The 19853-nt window shown below is 40.3% G+C and overlaps 1 protein-coding gene across 1 annotated transcript; it reads left to right on the top strand.

Moving 5' to 3' along the window:
• The first annotated feature begins 550 nt into the window (after window positions 1-550).
• Window positions 551-7454, top strand: LOC121502355 (uncharacterized). The gene is made up of 3 exons (XM_041775747.2): window positions 551-646; window positions 2224-5444; window positions 5618-7454. The coding sequence occupies exons 1-3, from the start codon at window positions 551-553 to the stop codon at window positions 7452-7454; spliced, it is 5154 nt and encodes a 1717-aa protein (XP_041631681.2).
• The last annotated feature ends 12399 nt before the right edge of the window (window positions 7455-19853 follow it).

The raw sequence follows: 19853 nt of genomic DNA, 5'->3' as shown, positions 1-19853 counted from the left end.
GAACAATTTGTACACGCCGGTGTTTACATTCAAAAAATTATAAAACAAAATTTTTCGTTTAAAAAGTGAATAAGTGTATGTAAAATTGGTTTCAACAAAAAACCAAAAATTCAAAAAGTGAAATTTGTTTACATAAAAACAAACATTGACAAAAATGTAAAACATTAAAAACAAAATACAAAAAATTTATTAACATTATCAACAACAAAAGCAAAAAGTTAAAAAAAAATAAAAACAATAACAAAAAACCAAAAATTCAAAAAGTGAAATTTGTTTACATAAAAACAAACATTGACAAAAATATAAAACATTAAAAACAAAATACAAAAAATTTATTAACATTATCAACAACAAAAGCAAAAAGTTAAAAAAATTAAAAACAAAAGAAAAAACAATAACAAAAAACATTCAAAAAAAAAATATATATATATATATATATATATACATATATATAGTCAACGTGAACAACAAAAACATTATCATCAACAAAGTGCATATCATCACCATAAACACCTATATTGCCTTCAACGAAATCAACAAAAACATCATCATGAACAACTACAACAATTACAACAACTACAACCAGTTCAGCAACTACAACAATATGAATGGCATTTACTGCCAATCCTGCCAGATGGTTCTGGCTGTGGGTGTGCAATGGCATCATCATGTCCGCACAGAATCCCACAAGTTTTATGCAACGCGACCTGTAGATGGGAGCGTTAAACAAATTTTGGATGGATTCAAGGGTCGAATCCTTCAATACATGTATGTTAATGAGGGAGTTCCTGTTAGAAATCCCAGCGAATTTTTAAATGAGGCGAGTCTAGCGCTGATCCCTCATATTGAGAGAGTGTTAACCTCTCACATTTCATCGAAAATAAATTTCGAGTTGTTTGCTGAGTATATGCTTGTAAAGGAGCATGTAACTCAAGTGGAGATAAAGTCATTCCAAAGTAAAATGACAATGGTTTCATCAGCCTCCAATTTGATGATGCTGTTCAATTTCCACAAAGATGAAATTGAAACAAAAACAAGAAAGCTAACTTCGGCACGCCGAAGTTTGTATACCCTTGCAGATATTATTTCATTACATTTTACCTATATTATTAAGTTTACAGTTTGAAAGTTACAGTTTTGCATTCCCAACTTTACATTTTCTCTACATCTACCGATCGTTTCTATGGCAGCTATATGATATAGTTGTCCGATTTTTATGAAATTTATACCAAAATTCTAGAATAATAAACTAAGCTTATATCCCGGAGTAGATGAAAAAACGTTGAAAAACAACGAAGTTATAGTTTTTTTCCTATTAATTTCCCGATCGTTCCTATGGCAGCTATATCATATAGTCGTCCGATTTCAATAAAATTTTTACCAAAATTCTGTAATAATATAAAATGGCAATATCTAAAAAATGATGCAAAAATTTTGAAAAACAGCCAAGTTATAATTTTTTTTCTAAAAATTTATCGAACATTTGTATGGCAGCTATATGATATAGTCGTCCGATCCGGCCCGTTCCGACATATATAGCAGTGAGAGTATATAGAAGACTATATGCAAAGTTTCATTCAGATAGCTTTAAAACTGAGGGACTAGTTTGCGTAGAAACGGACAGACGGACAGACGGACATGGCTAGATCGACTCGGCTGTTGATGCTGATCAAGAATATATATACTTTATAGGGTCGGAAACGTCTCCTTCACTGCGTCGCAAACTTCTGACTGAAATTATAATACCCTGCAAGGGTATAATGAGTGTGTTTGGGAACGAGACACCCTGTATTGGGTTTCGCGCTCTTTGTTTTGATCGCCGCTGCCGGCGGCCTTATCAGCGGTCGCTAAGCGAGCAGCGCATCGCTGCACATGCGCGCGAGCTTTTGCCCAGTAATTTTCCATTCATTTCTAACTCCTAACTGTAACTTGTTTACGTCTTCGACTAGCATAATCGAATGACGTGCATAGCCAAAGCTTAGTCAGTCACATTTTTGCTGCAATGCAATGCAATCTAACGCAGCGCGGTCGACAATATTAAATGTAATTGTTCGGAAATAAATAAAATTATATTAAACAGTATACACTAGGGCGGATTCATTTATAAACATTCTAAAAACTGGTCCTTCGAGCCGGATTCGCCATTACTGTTTATTTTCGGCAAATTTATTTAATTATTGAGGTTTTCGTCAACGGTGATCTATAGATTTCAAAATCGTATAGAGTCGTTATCTTTTCGCGATCGCCATGCGGAGTGTGATTCAACAACGGGGCTTTTGTAAAAGCCAAATCACACGGGCGCATAATAATGCCCTAAAATTTGTGGATGACATTCAATCAGTGGACACAATTGTGGTGCGCCTGTCGCAAATCCAAGACAATTATTTGCGGTTTGTGCGACATTCGGAAGAGCTGTACGCCTTCCAATCGGAGTCGGATTGGGAGAATCCGGACGACGATTTTGATGCCTATGAGGAGAAACATTATGCTACACACGCCATTCTCAGCAACACTCTGGAGGAGTTACGGCGTGATCAGACGTCTAACAATATTTTGGCCACTGTGCAACCAGCAGATGCGCCCCAGAGGAGCCATGTGGATTTCCAGTTCGAGCGAATCAAACTCCCAACCTTTTCCGGGAATTATGAGGACTGGAAACATTTTTCGGATATGTTTACGGACTCGATTGCTTCCAATTCGAGCCTGACGGATTGTCAACGATTTCATTATCTCAAATCGTATCTATCCGGAGACGCCCTCAATTTAGTCAAACATATTCCTGTGACTAATGAGAACTATCGGGAGGCATGGGATCGGCTTGAGCAGCGATATAACAAACAATCGCTAATTATCCGATCATTCCTCAACAGTTTCATGACCCTTCCCAGTGCTACGTCTACTAATCTCAGCACAGTGCGGAAACTGGCCGATGGCGCAGACGAAGTTATTCGTGGTTTGCGAGCCCTTGACTGCGAAGAGAGGGATCCTTGGCTAATCTTCATCCTATTGTCAAAATTAGATACCGATACTTGCCAAGCTTGGGCGCAGTGCGCAGACTCCGAGGGAAAAGGTGTGACCATCAACCAATTCCTTAAATTTCTCACCTCTCGCTGCGATACTTTGGAGGCTTTTCACTTAGTTCGACCAACCCAAGCTCGACGCGCAGCCACAACGCACCACGCAGATACGCATCCTAGACGAGAAGAACCCAAATGCACATCGTGCCAGCAAACTCATCAACTGTTCAAGTGTCCTCAGTTCAACGGACTCGACATCGCAGCTCGCCGGGAGTTTCTCAAGACGAAAAAGCTATGTTTCAATTGCCTCAGCCCAAGTCACATGGCGGGTAACTGTACATCGAGACACACTTGTCGGATTTGTCGCCGCAAGCATCACACCCTGGTTCACCCTGGCTCGGCGCAGCCAACTCAAAACGGTAACTACTTGGAGAGAGCGGCGTCTACAATCGGCCAGAATCAACCGCCTGGTCAAGAGATTCATCAATCAGGGAGTTTACCTCCCGCGGAAAATAACTTCACGCATCATACGCTGGAGAATATTTCAGCTGCAGGTTCGCAGACTCTGTTGCCAACCATCCTTGCAGACGTCGTCGACGCCTGGGGAAATACTACAACCTGCAGGCTGCTCTTGGACACTGGGTCCACAATCACCTTGGCGTCGGAATCATTTGTTCAGCGAATAGGCGTACGTCGAACGCACGCCCGGATTTCTGTACTCGGTCTCGCAGCCAACAGCGCTGGCGTTACCCGAGGACGCGCACATATCAAGCTGCGCTCTCGTCATTCGGACCAAACTGTCGAACTGGTCTCGTTTATTCTCAATTCGCTGACATCATCACTCCCGGCCCAGGCTATTGACACCTCATCTTCTACGTGGAAGCAAATCTGCGAGCTTCCTTTGGCAGATCCCACATTCTGCACGCCAGGATCCATCGATGTCATCGTTGGATCAGATCAACTCTGGTCTCTTTATACTGGAGAACAGAAATGCTTTGGTAACGACGCTCCTATCGCTCTGAATACTGTTTTTGGTTGGATTATTGCAGGCTCTTACAATGCATGCGATGATTACCTGACTTCAGCGGTTACTCATCACGCGGACCTCGACACGATGGTTCGCTCTTTCATGGAGATGGATAATATACATCCTAGCCAGGCTCTTTTGGACGCCAACGATCCAACAGAGCGTCATTTTGCTGCCACCCACACGCGCTTGGAGAACGGGGCTTACGTCGTCGAGTACCCCTTCAAGGAGCATGCGCCGCCTGTTGATTCAACTTTACCGCAGGCCATCAATCGCTTCCACTCGCTGGAACGCAAGTTTCGTCGATCTCCAGACTTGAAGCAGCAGTATGAAGCATTTCTGGACGACTACTTGCGACGTGGTCATATGGAACAGCTGACATCGGCTCAAATGGATGAGTCCCCAGAAACCTGCTTCTATCTGCCGCACCACGCTGTCATCAAACTGGACAGTCTGACTACGAAATGTCGCGTAGTTTTCGATGGATCGGGAAAGGACAGCTCTGGAGTGTCTCTCAATGATCGACTTCAAATTGGCCCACCCATTCAACGCGATCTTCTCGGCGTTTGTTTACGTTTCCGGCAGCACCCATATGTTTTCTGCGCGGATATCGAGAAGATGTTCCGAGGAATTCAAGTCTTCAAGCCGCACACCAATTATCAGCGCATTGTTTGGCGCAAGAACGAGAATGAACCACTGCTTCATTTTCGCCTGTTGACGGTCACCTACGGATTGGCGCCGTCACCATTTCTGGCTGTTCGAGTTCTTAAGCAACTAGCTGAGGATCACCGCCACGAGTTCCCCGCAGCAGCCCACGCGCTTCTACACGACGCTTATGTAGATGATATCCCAACAGGGTGCAACTCATTCGACGAGCTCATGATTCTCAAAAACGAGCTGATTCAACTGTTGGATAAGGCGCAATTCAAACTACGGAAATGGAGTTCCAACAGTTGGCGTCTTCTAAAATCATTGCCAGAAGAGGACCGATGTTATGAGCCTATCCAGCTCCTCAACAAATCAGCTGCGGATTCACCAATCAAAATTCTTGGCATCCAATGGAATCCCGGAAAGGACGTCATGTACCTCAATATCAAGGAGTGCGATCCGACCATTTCTCCGACGAAAAGGGAACTCTTGTCGCAGCTATCAAGAATCTATGACCCGCTTGGATTGGTAGCGCCAGTCACAGTTCTATTCAAGCTTATCTTCCAAGAAAGCTGGACAAGTGTTCTGCAATGGGATGACCCGATTCCTGAAACTCTACGCTCGCGCTGGAAGGCCTTGGTGGAGGATTTGCCAACACGCAATGTCAAGTACCACGATACATTGCGTCACCATTCCAAGACGTTCAACTACACGGATTCGCCGACGCATCCGCGCAAGCCTACGGTGCGGTTGTATACGCTCGAGTAGCATATGGAGGCAGTTTTCAAATAACCCTAGTTGCTGCCAAAACCCGTGTAGCCCCGATCAAGCCTGTTTCGATCCCACGTTTGGAACTGAATGCTGCTCTACTTCTTTCTCGATTGCTCTCGATTGTCAAGGCCTCACTAACGATTCCTATTTTCAGCACGAGCTGCTGGACAGATTCAGAAATTGTGCTACACTGGCTTTCAGCTCCCCCACGAAACTGGAACACATACGTCTGCAACCGAACGGCTGAGATCTTGAACGACTTTCCTCGCAGCTGCTGGAATCATGTTCGCACAGAGGACAACCCTGCCGACTGTGCTTCTCGAGGACTTCATCCGTCCAAGCTTCTGGAGCATCGACTGTGGTGGAAGGGTCCATCATGGCTGGCCACACCGCCCTCTGATTGGCCACCGTCTACAAGCAAGTTCAGCGTATCTTCAAATCTCGATGTCAACACCGAAGAGAGAGCTGTCAAGCCCACAACTCTACATAACTTTCCTGATGAAAGTATCTACGAGTTACTCATCCACAAATTCTCAACCTGGACGCGTCTGCTAAGGGTATCTAGCTACTGTTATCGCTTTATTCACTCTCTTCGATCTCGTCATAGGAATCCGGCACCATTCCTTACATCCGAAGAGTTGCAGGCCGCACGATGCCGACTCATCCGACACGTGCAACAAAATTTCTTTGCCAGAGAATATGCGCAGCTAGAGAATCGACGCCCGCTTAATGCTAAATCGCATTTAATTCGGTTCTCCCCATTTCTGGACGATCATGGAATTATGCGAGTCGGTGGAAGAATCGACAAATCGACAATCAACTTCAACGCCAAGCATCCAATCCTAATACCAAAGGATTCACCACTAGCTGGGCTCCTGGTTCGACATTTTCACGTTTCACATCTACACACTGGAGTTGATGCTACGTTCACCAATCTTCGTCAGCAGTACTGGATTCTGGGTGCACGCAATCTGGTCAGAAAGGCAGTTTTCCAATGCAAACGCTGCTTTCTTCAACGCAAAGGCACCAGTAACCAGATCATGGGAGAGCTGCCAATCCCTCGAGTTCAGGCTAGTCGCTGTTTCCAACATACAGGGCTGGATTACGCTGGACCGATCGCCATCAAGGAATCAACAGGACGAACTCCTCGGATCGGAAAGGCATGGTTTTCTATTTTTGTCTGCCTAACTACAAAGGCAATCCATATCGAGGTCGTCAGTGATCTGACTGCAAAGGCCTTCATCGCCGCCTTTCAACGATTTATTGCCCGACGAACAAAGCCCACCGATCTGTACTCGGACAACGGAACCACATTTCATGGCGGAAAGCAAACTTTGGACGACATGCGACGCCTAGTCATCGAACAATCAAAAGATGAGGAACTGGCTGGATTCTTCGCCAACGAAGGCATTTCTTGGCACTTCATACCCCCATCTGCCCCTCATTTTGGCGGAATGTGGGAAGCCGGCGTTCGTTCCATAAAACTTCATATGCGACGGATACTTGGGTCCAAGGCTCTCACGTTTGAGGAACTAGCGACTGTTTTGACCCAAATTGAAGCCATCCTCAACTCTCGCCCACTGTGCCCAAATGGGGATAATTCGTTGGACCCGCTGACTCCCGCTCATTTCCTGACTGGAGCTCCTTATACTGCCCTCTCTGAACCCTGCCGTCTGGATATGCAAATCAATCGACTGGAGAGGTGGAATCAGCTGCAAGCTATGGTCCAAGGTTTCTGGAAACGGTGGCATATGGAATACCTGACATCGCTTCACGAACGCACAAAATGGCATCTAGAAACTGAGAATCTGAAGATCGACACACTGGTGGTACTCAAGGAGCCTAATCTACCTCCCTCTAAATGGATTCTTGGACGCATCAGCGAGGTGCACGCAGGATCAGATGACAAAGTACGGGTCGTAACAGTAAAGACGGCCCATGGATTCTACAAACGCCCAATTACCAAAATTGCTGTCTTGCCTCTGTGCTGAACGACCGTTCAGGGGGGCCGGTATGTTTGGGAACGAGACACCCTGTATTGGGTTTCGCGCTCTTTGTTTTGATCGCCGCTGCCGGCGGCCTTATCAGCGGTCGCTAAGCGAGCAGCGCATCGCTGCACATGCGCGCGAGCTTTTGCCCAGTAATTTTCCATTCATTTCTAACTCCTAACTGTAACTTGTTTACGTCTTCGACTAGCATAATCGAATGACGTGCATAGCCAAAGCTTAGTCAGTCACATTTTTGCTCTCAATGCAATCTAACGCAGCGCGGTCGACAATATTAAATGTAATTGTTCGGAAATAAATAAAATTATATTAAACAGTATACACTAGGGCGGATTCATTTATAAACAGAGTGAGTTCCAGGAAAGGGACAGCGGATGGACTCTAACCCGCATAATTAGAGTCGAGTTAAATATGTTAAAATGTGACCCATTGAAAGGAAGCGGACCCTTTAAACTACCACAAAAACTTTAACACAAAAATGCTGTGATTAACGTCCAAAACAAAAACGAATATTGCTTTAAGTGGGCAATATTATCCAGCTTTTCGAAAAGCAAAAAGCCACAAAGATGTTCAACATATAAAGTGAACATTTCATCAAGCGTGATTTATGTAGGTCCATCCACGAAATTAGATTTCACTGGCTTAAATTTCCCAATGGAAATACGTGAAGTTGCCAAAACAAAATTTTTCGTTTAAAAAGTGAATAAGTGTATGTAAAATAGGTTTTAACAAAAAACCAAAAATTCAAAAAGTGAAATTTGTTTGCATAAAAACAAACATTGACAAAAATATAAAACATTAAAAACAAAATACAAAAAATTTATTAACATTATCAACAACAAAAGCAAAAAGTTAAAAAAAAATAAAAACAATAACAAAAAACCAAAAATTCAAAAAGTGAAATTTGTTTACATAAAAACAAACATTGACAAAAATATAAAACATTAAAAACAAAATACAAAAAATTTATTAACATTATCAACAACAAAAGCAAAAAGTTAAAAAAATTAAAAACAAAAGAAAAAACAATAACAAAAAACATTCAAAAAAAAAAAATATATATATATATATATATATATATACATATATATAGTCAACGTGAACAACAAAAACATTATCATCAACAAAGTGCATATCATCACCATAAACACCTATATTGCCTTCAACGAAATCAACAAAAACATCATCATGAACAACTACAACAATTACAACAACTACAACCAGTTCAGCAACTACAACAATATGAATGGCATTTACTGCCAATCCTGCCAGATGGTTCTGGCTGTGGGTGTGCAATGGCATCATCATGTCCGCACAGAATCCCACAAGTTTTATGCAACGCGACCTGTAGATGGGAGCGTTAAACAAATTTTGGATGGATTCAAGGGTCGAATCCTTCAATACATGTATGTTAATGAGGGAGTTCCTGTTAGAAATCCCAGCGAATTTTTAAATGAGGCGAGTCTAGCGCTGATCCCTCATATTGAGAGAGTGTTAACCTCTCACATTTCATCGAAAATAAATTTCGAGTTGTTTGCTGAGTATATGCTTGTAAAGGAGCATGTAACTCAAGTGGAGATAAAGTCATTCCAAAGTAAAATGACAATGGTTTCATCAGCCTCCAATTTGATGATGCTGTTCAATTTCCACAAAGATGAAATTGAAACAAAAACAAGAAAGCTAACTTCGGCACGCCGAACCCATATTTAACTCGACTCTAATTATGCGGGTTAGAGTCCATCCGCTGTCCCTTTCCTGGAACTCACTCATTATACCCTTGCAGGGTATTATAATTTCAGTCAGAAGTTTGCGACGCAGTGAAGGAGACGTTTCCGACCCTATAAAGTATATATATTCTTGATCAGCATCAACAGCCGAGTCGATCTAGCCATGTCCGTCTGTCCGTCCGTCTGTCCGTCTGTCCGTTTCTACGCAAACTAGTCCCTCAGTTTTAAAGCTATCTGAATGAAACTTTGCATATAGTCTTCTATATACTCTCACTGCTATATATGTCGGAACGGGCCGGATCGGACGACTATATCATATAGCTCCCATACAAATGTTCGATAAATTTTTAGAAAAAAAATTATAACTTGGCTGTTTTTCAATGAATCATTTTTGAGACATAGCCATTTTATATTATTTCAGAATTTTGGTAAAAATTTTATGAAAATCGGACGACTATATCTTATAGCTGCCATAGGAACGATCGGCAAATGAATAGGAAAAAAATTATAACTTCGTTGATTTTCAACATATTCTTATCTACTTTTAGATATAAGCTTATTTTATTATTCTAGAATTTTTGTATAAATTTTATGAAAATCGGACAACTATATCATATAGCTGCCATATAAACGATCGGTAAATGTAGAGAAAATGTAAAGCTGGGAATGTAAAACTGTAACTGTCAAAATGTAAACATAATAAGTATAGGTAAAATGTAATAAAACTCTGTTTTGTGTGTGTTTTCAGCATTTAAATCTATAATATAAACATCAAAACCAATCTGCAAGGGTATACAAACTTCGGGGTGCCGAAGTTAGCTTCCTTTCTTGTTTTACTTGAGTTGTATTTTCTTCAAAATGTTTATTTTTCAGTTTTTCATTGGGTTTTATTTTTATTTAAATCAAGTTGTATTTTTCCAAAATCTCTCTCTTTTAGTTTTCGTTTTGGTTTTATTTGAATAATAAAGTTTGCAGGGAATTTTAACAAAAAAAATATGGTTAGATGTCGGGGCATTATTTCTAGCCTACTCTAGCGAAAACCGCATCCTGGCCATCGAGAAATTTCTATTTACACCGGTACCCGCTGGCCAAAATGCGATCCTCCTATACACTCACCCGTCTCCGTTTTTCCGCACACACACACGTGCCTGCCGGTGGCTGCTGCTTCCGCCACGTCCTCGCCGTCCGCTTCCAAAAGAATTTGCCTCCTTGGCCGTCGAGAAAAATCAAACTCCGCTGCACGTCACTGGCTGCCTCACGATCGTTGGGGCACTCGGTATAAATTGTCACTGTCAATAGGCACTTTTTCCGCACTCGTTGGTCGCAAGAAAAAAATATAACTCCGTCGCTTGAAAAAAACACTCCCGTTTTGGCTTCGCTGTGAAAAGAACTCCGTCGTCCGCTCGCACGTCTCTTCGATTTCGTCGCCTCCGCAAAAGTAAAAAAACCACGCGGCTTTGCCAAATTTTCGGCCGCGCCGGTAACTTTCCGTTGCTCATTGCATTGCGGTGCATCAGCTTCCCTCTCGCTCTCTCCTGTTGGCGCGTGCCAATTTTCGGGGGTTGCTTTGCGCTCGATCGTATGCTCGCTCTCTGTTGCTCCCATACGGCGCTAACTCCGTGGCCACTTATTCGTGGTGAATAGCTCTCTCTGCTCTCCGCGTGTAGATGTGTGTGTGTGTGTGTGTGCGGGGTCTAGAGATGTGAGAACGGGGAACCAAAGATAACTACAAACTCTTTTCTATGCTTAACTTTTGTACAGCTTATAAACGACTATATTATTATATTAAAATATACGTTGCCCATTTTATAAAGAATGTATACGAAAATGATTATATCTACAATGAATTATTTATACAAAGCTTAAGGTTACAAAAGGAGAAGTGAATAAAGTATTTTACAAGAAAATATTTAAATATTGACAAAGAGAATAATCGGGCGTTTGCCGGTTTGTTTTTGTTGTTTTCGCTGCTCGCTGCGGCGGCTCTCCATGAGCGTTGGCGGCGGTTGTTTTGCCGTCGGCTGCTGTTGTTGTTGCTGCCGGCTCCTGATCGCCGTTGTTGTTGGCTTGGTGAGCTGTTGATACGCGCTGCCGCTGTTGATGACGTAGCTGCGGTTGTTTTTGCTGTCGGCTACGGGCGCGAAGTATTGTTTTCGCTGGTCGCGCTGGCCGTTGCCATTGCCGCTGCTGTTGGCCGCTGTTCTGGCCGTTTTGTTGTGGCCGGCGTTGATGACGTCGACGGCCGGTGTTGTGGCCGTTTTGTCGATGACGTCGACGTTGGTGACGTGGCGGCCGTCGTTGTTGTTGACGGCGAGAGCGCGCTGTTGTTGTGGCCGCTGCTCGGGCCGGTGTTGAGGCCGCTGGCCGCTGTTTTCTGACGTCGCTGTTGATGACGTGGCCGTTGTTCTGGCTGATGTTGTTGCCGTCGGCTGCTGGCGCGGGTGGCCGGTGTTAAGGCTGATGTTGGTGCCGCCGCCAGTATTGGTGGGGAGTCAGACGACTCCTCACAAGGTCCATCCACGAAATTAGATTTCACTGGCTTAAATTTCCCAATGGAAATACGTGAAGTTGCCAAGTTCACTGCTCAAAACCCACACATTAGTATAAATGTGTTTGGGTATGATGAAAAAGTGGGTAAAGTGTTTGGACCACTTTTTTCGGATGCTGTCGAAAAGGAATTCCACATCAATTTATTATTTGTGGATGGACCAACTGCAAACATTCCAGGACATTTCGTCTGGATAAAACATATGTCAAGGTAAGTAAAATATAAAAAATTAAAAAAAAAAATATATATATATACATTCTAATTTGTATACTAATTAAATTTTATATTTTTATTTATAGACTACTTACATCACAAATTGGGAATCAAAGAATTCAACGTATGTTCTGCAACAGATGTTTAAGCTACTCAACAAGCGATGAGAGGTTTGAAAAGCATCACGAAGTCTGCAGCAAAGTGGTCACCACAGGACCTCATGTGAAAGCCACAACGCTGGAGTTTTCAAATTATCATCGTCAACTGGAGGTCCCTTTTACAGTTTACGCAGACTTTGAGTGTATCCTGGAGCCTGCCTCAATAGCAGTAAGTGAAAAATCACAAATTGTAAATAAGCATATTTCTATTTCATTTTCATATTATATAAAGTGTGCATTTGATTCTAGTTTAGATAAGTCAGTTTTAAAAACAGGTGGAAATGTTAGTCGCACTTTCATTGAAAATTTAACGTCCGATTTGTCCGAGATATATCAAAATCATATGTCAAAAATAATACCATTATCAATGAGTCAACAGGATGAAATAAAATTTGCGTCCGCTATCAATTGTCATATATGTAAGGGTGAATTAGGAAATGATAGAGTGAGAGATCACTGCCATTTCACAGGCCAATTTCGAGGTGCAGCTCATAACGAGTGTAATCTAAAATATAAAACAGGTAATTTCATCCCCGTGTTCTTTCACAACCTTTCCAAGTATGATGCACATTTGTTTGTGAAAGAGCTCGGGGAAACAGAAGGCGAAATACGTGTAATTCCATGCAATAAAGAATTATATATATCATTATCTAAATATATACCTGTAGGAAATAATACACTAGAAATTAGATTTTTAGACTCTTTCCGATTCATGTCCTCTAGTCTAGACACACTGGCAAGTAATTTAAATGATGATGAGTTGAATGTGTTAAAATCTCAATACCCAAATAGTGAAGACTTTACCCTTCTTCGTCGGAAAGGTGTTTTCCCTTACGAGTATTTAGACTCTAGTGATCGATTAAAAGAAGTTTCTCTCCCACCTCGTGAAAAGTTTTATAGTAGTTTGTGTGAAACAGAATGTTCTGAGGCTGATTACGCGCACGCACATAAAGTATGGACACATTTCAAGTGTGAGACCCTTAAAGATTACTTAGAATTATACTTAAAAACTGATGTTTTATTGTTGTCCGACATTTTCGAAAATTTCAGAGGAATTTGTATGGAAATTCATGGGCTCGATCCTGCTCATTATTACACAATTCCGAGTTTGTCTTGGGATGCCATGCTTAAAACTACGCAAATTAGCCTCGAATTACTGCAGGATATAGACATGATACGATATATTCAAAAAGGGATTCGAGGAGGGTTAGTACAAAGTACGCATAGGTATACCAAGGCAAACCACAAATACCTTAAAGATTTTGATTCTAGTAAAGAATCGGAATATTTAATGTATGTGGATGCGAATAATTTGTATGGTTGGGCCATGTCCGAGTCCTTACCTTATGGGGAGTTTAAGTGGCTAGAGCCGGAAGAAGTGGATTTGTTTAATGTTGAAAACATTAGTGAGGATAGCGAGTATGGGTATATTCTAGAAGTTGACTTAGAATATCCATACTCGCTTCATGATTTACATAACGATCTCCCTTTCTGTCCAGCCAATAAACTCCCCTCGGTAAATTCAAAAGTTACAAAATTGATTGCAGATTTACATAACAAGGAAAAATACATTATTCATTATAAGACGTTACAACAGTGTATGAAGAATGGATTGAAACTTAAAAAGATTCACTCCATTATTCAATTTAAACAGAAGCCCTGGTTGAAAATATATATTGATATAAATACAGAACATAGAACCAGGGCTACAACTCCGTTTAAAAAAGACTTTTTCAAGCTCCTAAATAATTCAATTTATGGAAAATGTCTTGAAAATAGTGAAAAGCGCGTTGATATACGTTTAATTAGTGAATGGGCAGCTCCACCCATTGGACCGCAAGGCGGACGTCCAAGACTATGTGCGAGGGACTTAATAAGTCGTTCAAACTTTCATAGTTTAAAAAAGTTTACAGATAAACTTTATGCAATTCAATTAAAGAAATTACATAACGTTTGTGATAAGCCGCTATATTTAGGTTTCGTGGTTTTAGAATTATCGAAATGGAAAATGTATGATTTTCACTATTCATACAGGAAACCTAAATTTGGGGATGCGCTAAAACTTAATTATATGGACACTGATTCATTTATTTACTCAATAAAAACAGAAGATTTATATGCAGACATTAGAAATGATATCAAGTATAAATTTGATACATCCGAGTATTCAGATGAATTGGCTGCACTTTATAATTTTAAGCAGTGTAATAAGAAGCGGTTAGGTTTCTTTAAGGGAGAATTGAATGGTAGGGCAATGACAGAGTTTGTAGGCTTGAGGTCAAAGATGTATGCCTATAAATCAGAAAGTGTCGGTAATCAGCCTGAAAAGTGTGTGAAAAAGAACAAGAGTATAAAACGTAGTTGTTTACAAAAAATTACATTTGATGGATATAAAACATGTCTATTTACTGGTCAGCAAGAATATGATTCTATGTGTATGTTTAGATCTAGAGGACATGAAATAAGCACGATAAAAATAACGAAAATAACATTAGACAACAAAGATGACAAGCGAATTATTTGTGATAATGGAGTTTCAACTCTAGCAATAGGGCATTATTCTACAATAGAAAATAGAATAAGGAGTGAAATGGCCACTTTGGAAGCTCAGACAATGGTTTGGCGTAGCCAAATAGAGAGCTCTCAAAGACCTCTAACTAATAAAATATCACTTAAAAGAAAGATTGAAGAAAATGAAAGTGCGACTATAGAAAAAATGACCCACCTTATAGAGCATTATGCTTCTGATTATTATGCTAAGAAATTCAAAGAATAATAAGGAACAATAAAAAAAAAAAAAATAAACAAATAAACATAAAAAAAAATAATAAAACAAATGTAAAATATGTAAATAAAACAAATTATATACGCTTGTAATACAATATAATAATAATTTATTTAAAAATGTTTAAATCGAAGATATTAAAATCATAAATAAATCCTATGTAAATAATAGTATATTTAAGAATTTATTAAAATATCATAATATCAACTAGGTATTCATCTGGGAAACGAGTTTTTTTCAGTTCTTCTTTATAAAAACCACCCTTAATTGGATTAGAATTTAAATCCTCCAGTAAGTATGTTTTTCAAAAACTCCTTTATATTTCGAAATTCGAACATTATCACCAATTTTTAGTTTGCTACCTGTAAACATTTTTATGTTATTGTATACAGTTTTTAAAATATGATTCTCATTCTCGCTGTTTACATCAATGGGAGCCATTTTTATTGTTCTATGTGTTGTATTATTATAATTGTTTATTAACTCTTTGTACATGTCAATCCACTTATATGTCCCATTGAAAGAAAACTCTTTCCACATGAGTTCTTTTAATGTTCTATTAAAACGTTCAACAATTGATGCCTTTAGTGTACTAAATGTTGAATAGTGATTAATTTTATATCGTTTCATTAATGCTTTAAAGTGTGAGTTAAAGAACTCTTTCCCATCATCCGATTGAAGATTCTTAGGTACTCTTCCCCCAGTTTTAAATACTTTTTCCATGGCCTCAGTTACATCTTTACCAGTTTTTGATTTAATTGCTTCACCCCATGCAAATTTTGAGAATGCATCTACAACAGTAAGAAGGTAGCGGTACCCTTTATTAGAGGAAGAATACTTCCCCATCTCGACTAAGTCAACTTGAAATAAATCATCAATCCCCTTCATAATAACCCTACGACGTAAAAAATTTTTACGTGATGGAGCGTGTAATTTAGTAATAATACCCCGCCTACTCATTTTCACACAAGTTACTTAGAATATCCTTTTTTTTTCAATAATACTTGAAATAATAACCTCAAGTCTGTCTAAACGATCCTCAATATCGGTGGCCCTCACATCAGGAATACTAATAATTAACTCCTCTTGATGTGACATTAGCGATGTCCTTATATCGTTCACAGCTTTATCAACATACTCCTTGATAACTATGTCACCATTCTCTTTTGGAAAGCCTCCATTTTTTATTCGTCTGCGTTGAATATTAAAGTTTCCATCGGTGTCTATGAAAAATCCTGTTGGTGTTTTCTCATATCGTTTTATAGCTAGCTCAGTAGATCACCTTAGGGCAAGCTTAGTTGGAGCAATTACAGATCAGATTAGTGCATCTCTAGCTAATATAAATCTGGCATCACACGGGCGAGACGCTCGTGCCGAGCCCCAGCTAGAATGGGAACATGAAATACCCAGCTCATTGCCTCGTTTAAGTAACTTTAGGGATGCTGAAAGAAACGATTACTCAGTTGAAAGACCGTATAGAGTTTCTGGTGTCATTTCCAATTGGCATTTGAAATTCAGTGGCTCAAACAACGATATTCCGATCGAAGATTTCATTTACAGAGTTAACTGTTTAACAACGCAGTGCCTCAATGGAAACTTTGATTTACTATTTCAGTTTGCAAACCTTTTATTTTCGGGTCCAGCACTAACGTTCTATTGGCGAGTGCATCGGAACTCAGATGTGATGACTTGGTTCAGTTTGTGTGACCGACTGAAAGATAGGTACCAAGATCAACGAACTGATAGGGACATCAAAGATGCCTTACGTAGGCGAAAGCAAGGTAATAATGAGTCATTTGACGAGTTTTTAGATGCGATGCTTACCATTGCGGATGCCTTAAGAGAACCTTTAACAGACTCGGAAATAACCACTGAAGTTAGATACAATCTACGATCCGATTTGAAACACGAACTACTTCACGTATTCACCCCAAGTCTAGCAATCCTAGGAAAGGAATGTCATAGGCATGAAGAGTTCTTTAGAGGCTTTAGATCAAGGCCAAATATCCGTAGCAATCCCAGAAATATCGTTAATATTGTACAGTTTGAGGAAGAAGTTGTAGAAAATCTGGAGGATGAATCGCCCCAAGAGATTTGTGCCGTTCGTACTTCCGACAAAATAAAGTGTTAGAACTGCGATGAGACAGGACACAGATATCAAGACTGTCTGAAAATCCGACGCATCTTTTGTTATGGATGCGGAGCAATTAATACATACCGGCCTAGCTGCCAAAAATGCTCACCTTCCTCGGGAAACTTGACAAGGGATATTCGTCACCTTCCCCAGTCGAATGTCCCCAACTAGAGTCCGATTCAAGTTCAAAGGGGACATGTAAGTCTGAAATATTACTCCCCAATCTTCCATTTAATTTCACACCTTACCATGTCCGAATGCAAAACATTTTGAAAGAAAACCTCGGTCAGCCGAATCGCGTGCACTCCCGCACACGTTCAGCGGAACGCATCCGAACTTATTACAGGAATAAAAATGTCCTAAAGAAGTTCACTATCTCAGCCTTAGACTATAAAAGCAATGATATTAGACCATTTTCTCATATTGAAATGTTAGGAGAATTACATCTAGCACTTTTAGATAGTGGAGCGAACAAAAGTGTAATCGGTGGCGAATTAGCCCAACATATTCTCAGGCAAAAAGGTCAATTAATACCTATGAAGGGTATGGTTTAAACCGCTGATGGCCAAACTCAAAAAGTTGCCGGAACATTTCCTGTAAAGGTTAGTTTTAACTCGATGCAGAAAGTTATAGAGTTTCTCATCGTTCCATCTATAAACCAAAACGTTATATGTGGTATGGATTTTTGGAATTTGGAATTTCAATTTCGATTACAAGTCATATTAATGAACTTCAGGTAGAACAGTTAAAAAATTCCGATAAATTGAACCTTAGTAAATCGGAATTAACGAGATTGAAGTCTATTATTAATCTGTTTCCTTCTTTTGAAAAAGACGGACTTGGAAAAACACTTTTAGTTGAACATTCGATCGATACGGCAAATGCTAAACCCATAAAACAGAGATTTTATCCCTTATCTCCGGCGAGAGAAAAATTACTTTGCAATGAAATCGATCGAATGATATCCCAAGACGTCATAGAAGAAGCTCCAGCTTCACCGTGGTCTTCTCCAGTGACCCTAATTGTAAAACCCGGAAAAGTCAGATTTTGTTTGGACGCACGAAAGTTAAACTCAGTTACAATAAAAGACGCTTACCCAATGCCATTATTAGATGGATTAATAAGTCGTCTTCCTCCTGTTCACTGTATCTCAAAAATTGATTTAAAAGATGCATTTTGGCAAAACGCTTTAGATCAGCAATCGCGGGCCAAAACCGCATTCACGGTACCCAACCGCCCACTGTATCAATTTAAGAGGATGCCGTTTGGGTTAACCAATGCTCCACAAACCTTATGTCGTCTCATGGACTTAGTCATTCCATTTAAGCTCAAATCTCATGTTTTAGTATATCTGGATGACTTGTTAGTCTTGTCCTCCAGTTTCGAAGATCATGTATTGCATCTGACAGAGGTAGCAACTCAGCTTCGAAAAGCTAGGCTGACTATAAATGTATCCAAAAGCCAATTTTGTTTGAAGCAGGTCGAATATCTTGGATATATTGTTGGAGAAGGAACCCTGCAAATAAATCCCGAAAAAGTTCGAGCAGTATCCGAATTTCCAGCTCCGAAAACCCAACGACAACTTCGAAGGTTTTTAGGAATGACGGGCTGGTATCAGCGATTTATAGCGCAGTATTCCACAGTGATCTTTCACTTGACAGAACTCCTAGGAAAGAAACCATTCGAATGGAATGAGGACGCTGAAGCAGCATTTCAAGAAATAAAGTCGAGACTTTGCTCAGCTCCTTTACTGGTACATCCTAATTATGCAAAAGCGTTTATCATACAATGCGACGCCTCTCTACATGGAGTTGGTCCCGTTTTATCGCAGTGTGACGAATCAGGGATTGAAAGACCTATTGCATACATGTCAAAGAAATTAAATAAAGCGCAAAGAAACTACACAGTAACAGAACTAGAATGCCTTGCCGTTATTTTAGCCGTGAAAAAGTTTCGAATGTATGTAGAGGGTCACCCGTTTAAGATCGTAACTGATCATGCGAGCCTTCGCTGGTTGATGAACCAATCGGACCTCAGTGGCCGACTGGCCAGATGGGCCATCAAGCTCCAAGGATTTACGTTTGACATAGAGCATCGCAAAGGATGTGAAAACGTAGTTCCAGACGCATTATCGCGATCCTTTGAAGACGAAGAGCCTATCGCCTCGATAGAATTCGAAACCATGCCTAGAATTGATTTAGAATCCAAAGCTTTTCAATCCGATGAGTATTCTACACTCAAAGAAAAGTTTAAGGTTGCGAATTTACCAGACTTTCAAGTAATTGACAACTATCTATACCATCGGACTTGTTTTCCCTCTTTAGAAAACCAAGATGAGGATTGGAAATTATTCGTCCCATCAGAGCTTAGGGATGAAGTGATTCGCTCTAATCATGACCAACCATCGTCTGCTCATTGCGGAGTCGCTAAGTGCTTAGAAAGAATTCGACGTAGCTTCTACTGGCCACGAATGGCTACAGACGTGCGGGAATATATAGCTCGATGTGAATTATGTCGAACTTCTAAACATCCGACAGTTGGCCTCAAACCGCCAATGGGAAGCCAAGCGACTAGCGAAAGACCATTCCAGCGTCTTTATGTCGATTTCATAGGACCCTTTCCACGAACCAAGAAAGGCAACATCGGTATCTTTATTATACTAGACCATTTTTCAAAGTTTACGTTTTTAAAACCAGTGCGAAAGTTTACTTCCAATGTTATCATTGAGTACTTGAGAGAAGAAATTTTCCCTTGCTATGGCGTTCCAGAAACCATTGTTAGCGACAATGGAAAACAATTTAAGAGCCACGACTTTGAAG

Source organism: Drosophila kikkawai, unplaced genomic scaffold, assembly GCF_030179895.1.
Source record: "Drosophila kikkawai strain 14028-0561.14 unplaced genomic scaffold, DkikHiC1v2 scaffold_132, whole genome shotgun sequence".
Taxonomy (NCBI): domain Eukaryota; kingdom Metazoa; phylum Arthropoda; class Insecta; order Diptera; family Drosophilidae; genus Drosophila; species Drosophila kikkawai.
This window is presented reverse-complemented; position numbering and strand designations above follow the sequence as displayed.

Coding starts and splice junctions, on each gene's coding strand:
- LOC121502355 (XM_041775747.2), top strand. CDS start 551: ATGAACAACTACAACAATTACAACAACTACAACCAGTTCAGCAACTAC. Junction 647..2,223: donor CCTGCCAGATGGTTCTGGCT/GTGGGTGTGCAA, acceptor AAAATCGTATAG/AGTCGTTATCTTTTCGCGAT. Junction 5,445..5,617: donor CGCAAGCCTACGGTGCGGTT/GTATACGCTCGA, acceptor TCCTATTTTCAG/CACGAGCTGCTGGACAGATT.